Source organism: Priapulus caudatus, unplaced genomic scaffold (genome assembly GCF_000485595.1).
Source record: "Priapulus caudatus unplaced genomic scaffold, Priapulus_caudatus-5.0.1 Scaffold145, whole genome shotgun sequence".
NCBI lineage: Eukaryota > Metazoa > Priapulida > Priapulimorpha > Priapulimorphida > Priapulidae > Priapulus > Priapulus caudatus.
This window is the reverse complement of record NW_014577206.1, coordinates 124,170-126,266: the sequence shown is the minus strand read 5'-3', so window position 1 is coordinate 126,266 and position 2,097 is coordinate 124,170. Positions and strand designations below refer to the sequence as shown.

The following is a 2,097-nucleotide window of genomic DNA, read 5'->3' as shown; positions in this document are numbered from 1 at the left end:
TAATATACACAGAATTGGGATTTAAATGTTGTGTGTGTGATATTGAAATCAAAATAGAATATAGTGTCGTAAATTAATTGAACCGAGAGAGTTTTGCTGACACCACTTACAAGTTTGAAACCGTTTTTGATCGATATGCGATATATCGCGATAACAACATGACATCACGCAACCGCGACAAGTATTCCCAGCTTAATGTAGACGTGTGCTCGCACCATTTTCGCATCAATGGACTCCAAATCACCGTTTGCATTATCGCAAAGTGTGATAAACGACAGAACCTGTCGACCATACATCCGACACAAGATTTTGACAGCAATAAAATACGCCGAGGGTGTGGATAGGATTTCTGATGTCGGGTACGTGTCACACGTACCCGGGGTGTATCGGTATTTCAGGGGCGGGTTGACGGGTAGGCACGTTTTATCGCCCATTTGTGACACGCCTAGCAGCGTAGTCTCATGTAACCAAACCGACAAAAGAATACACAACCCAGCAGAACGGTCGGGTTACGACTAACAGCGAAATCGGTCGGCTCTGGACTTGGCTATGCCATGGTGTATGGTTAGCACACTCACGCACGCACTCACGCACGCACGCACGCACACACACACACACACACACACACACACACACACGCACGCACGCACGCACTCACGCACGCACACACATACACACATACACGCGCGCACTCACGTACGCACGCACATACATGCACTCACTCACCATAGCTGCAGCTTGACTCGCTTGCCATCCATGAGTATCGTCGTCGTCTTGTAGTGAACACCTGAGAACACAAAGATCGCGATGAGTTAGCATTTGTTGGTGAGCGACAGAGCTCTAAGCCGGGGCTTACAGTTACACATTACCTCACAAGCTCTTAGTCACTCAAGTAGCTAAACAAAATGATGGGGACATTGTGGATAAAAGCACCAAACTTTTTTCCATGTGCTATCCATTACCTTAGCTTTCAATTTTTGATAGGAGCCACTTCACCAAGATAGAGGATCAACCTTTCAACGTACTACTAGAAACATTCAAAATATGCTCTATTCCCCCCTCGACTAGATGACAGCAACCAGTTAAGCGCTCAACTTTTTACGTTTACGCTGTCTATGTTTAGTTGGGAATATTCATCAACTCACTCAACTCTGTCAACTTTTTTATTATTAAAAATGATAGTGTAAACCACAGGCACTTGAAGCGTTTCAACTGTAAACACACGCCGCCGCCATTGCGCGCACACTGCCACATAAATATATAAAAATATATATATCTATATATTTATGTGTCAGTGTGCGCGCAATGGCGGCGGCGTGTGTTTACAGTTGAAACGCTTCAAGTGCCTGTGGTGTAAACGGCAGCTTAATACAGTGCACGTCGAACTTCCTACCAAGCTGACAGTGCAAAATAGATACTTTGTTTCTACTTTCTACCCATCGATTAAACGCGTACCATGCATCCACGCAGTCGAACCACGAGTTAAAACTAGTTCACCGCAATTTTCCACCTCAATTTGCACCTAAAGGGGGGCTTATTTCGGGCTTGCGAGCCGACTCGACTGGAAGCAACTGGCTGCAAGGACCAACAACGAAACGGTAGCATATATATATATGTAAGCCAACTCACGCGTCTTCAGTCAGACGGCAGGCAGACCATTACCACGCCGTGACACGCGAAATTCCAGCATAAAAGACGTGCAAGGTCGAAAAAACATTCGCCATCAAGCTGGGTGGCGGTACTACCGACAGACCCTCCCCCGTTCTTTTATTCACGAGCGACGTTAGTAATATATATATGTCTACAGGGGACTCGAAGGTTAAAGCCAGTGTTCGGCTGAATGGCACTCTACCGGACAGCTTGTACTTTGTGCACGTCAGACATAAATACACACTGCGCGTACACAGAGCTACTTCTATGTCATCATCGCCCATATTATATAACAGCCTAACTGTTAGTGTTACTAGGGAGAGCTGCCTACGCAGTAGAGAGAGAGAGAGAGAGAGAGAGAGAGAGAGAGAGGGAGAAATACACAGCACTGCGCGTGTTGGTTGTAGAGAGGAGCTTAGCTGGAGCAGCGCAGTATGTATGGCACAT

The 2,097-nt window shown here is 46.2% G+C and overlaps 1 protein-coding gene across 1 annotated transcript in view; it reads right to left on the bottom strand.

Moving 5' to 3' along the window:
• The window catches only part of LOC106806171 (ras-related protein Rab-40B-like), an 18,585-nt gene that overhangs the window by 12,867 nt on the left and 3,621 nt on the right, over positions 1-2,097 (bottom strand). Inside the window, exon 2 of the mRNA XM_014808033.1 lies at positions 727-787. Within this exon, the coding sequence (XP_014663519.1) occupies positions 727-787 (61 nt within the window). The remainder of the gene's footprint in view (positions 1-726; positions 788-2,097) is intronic.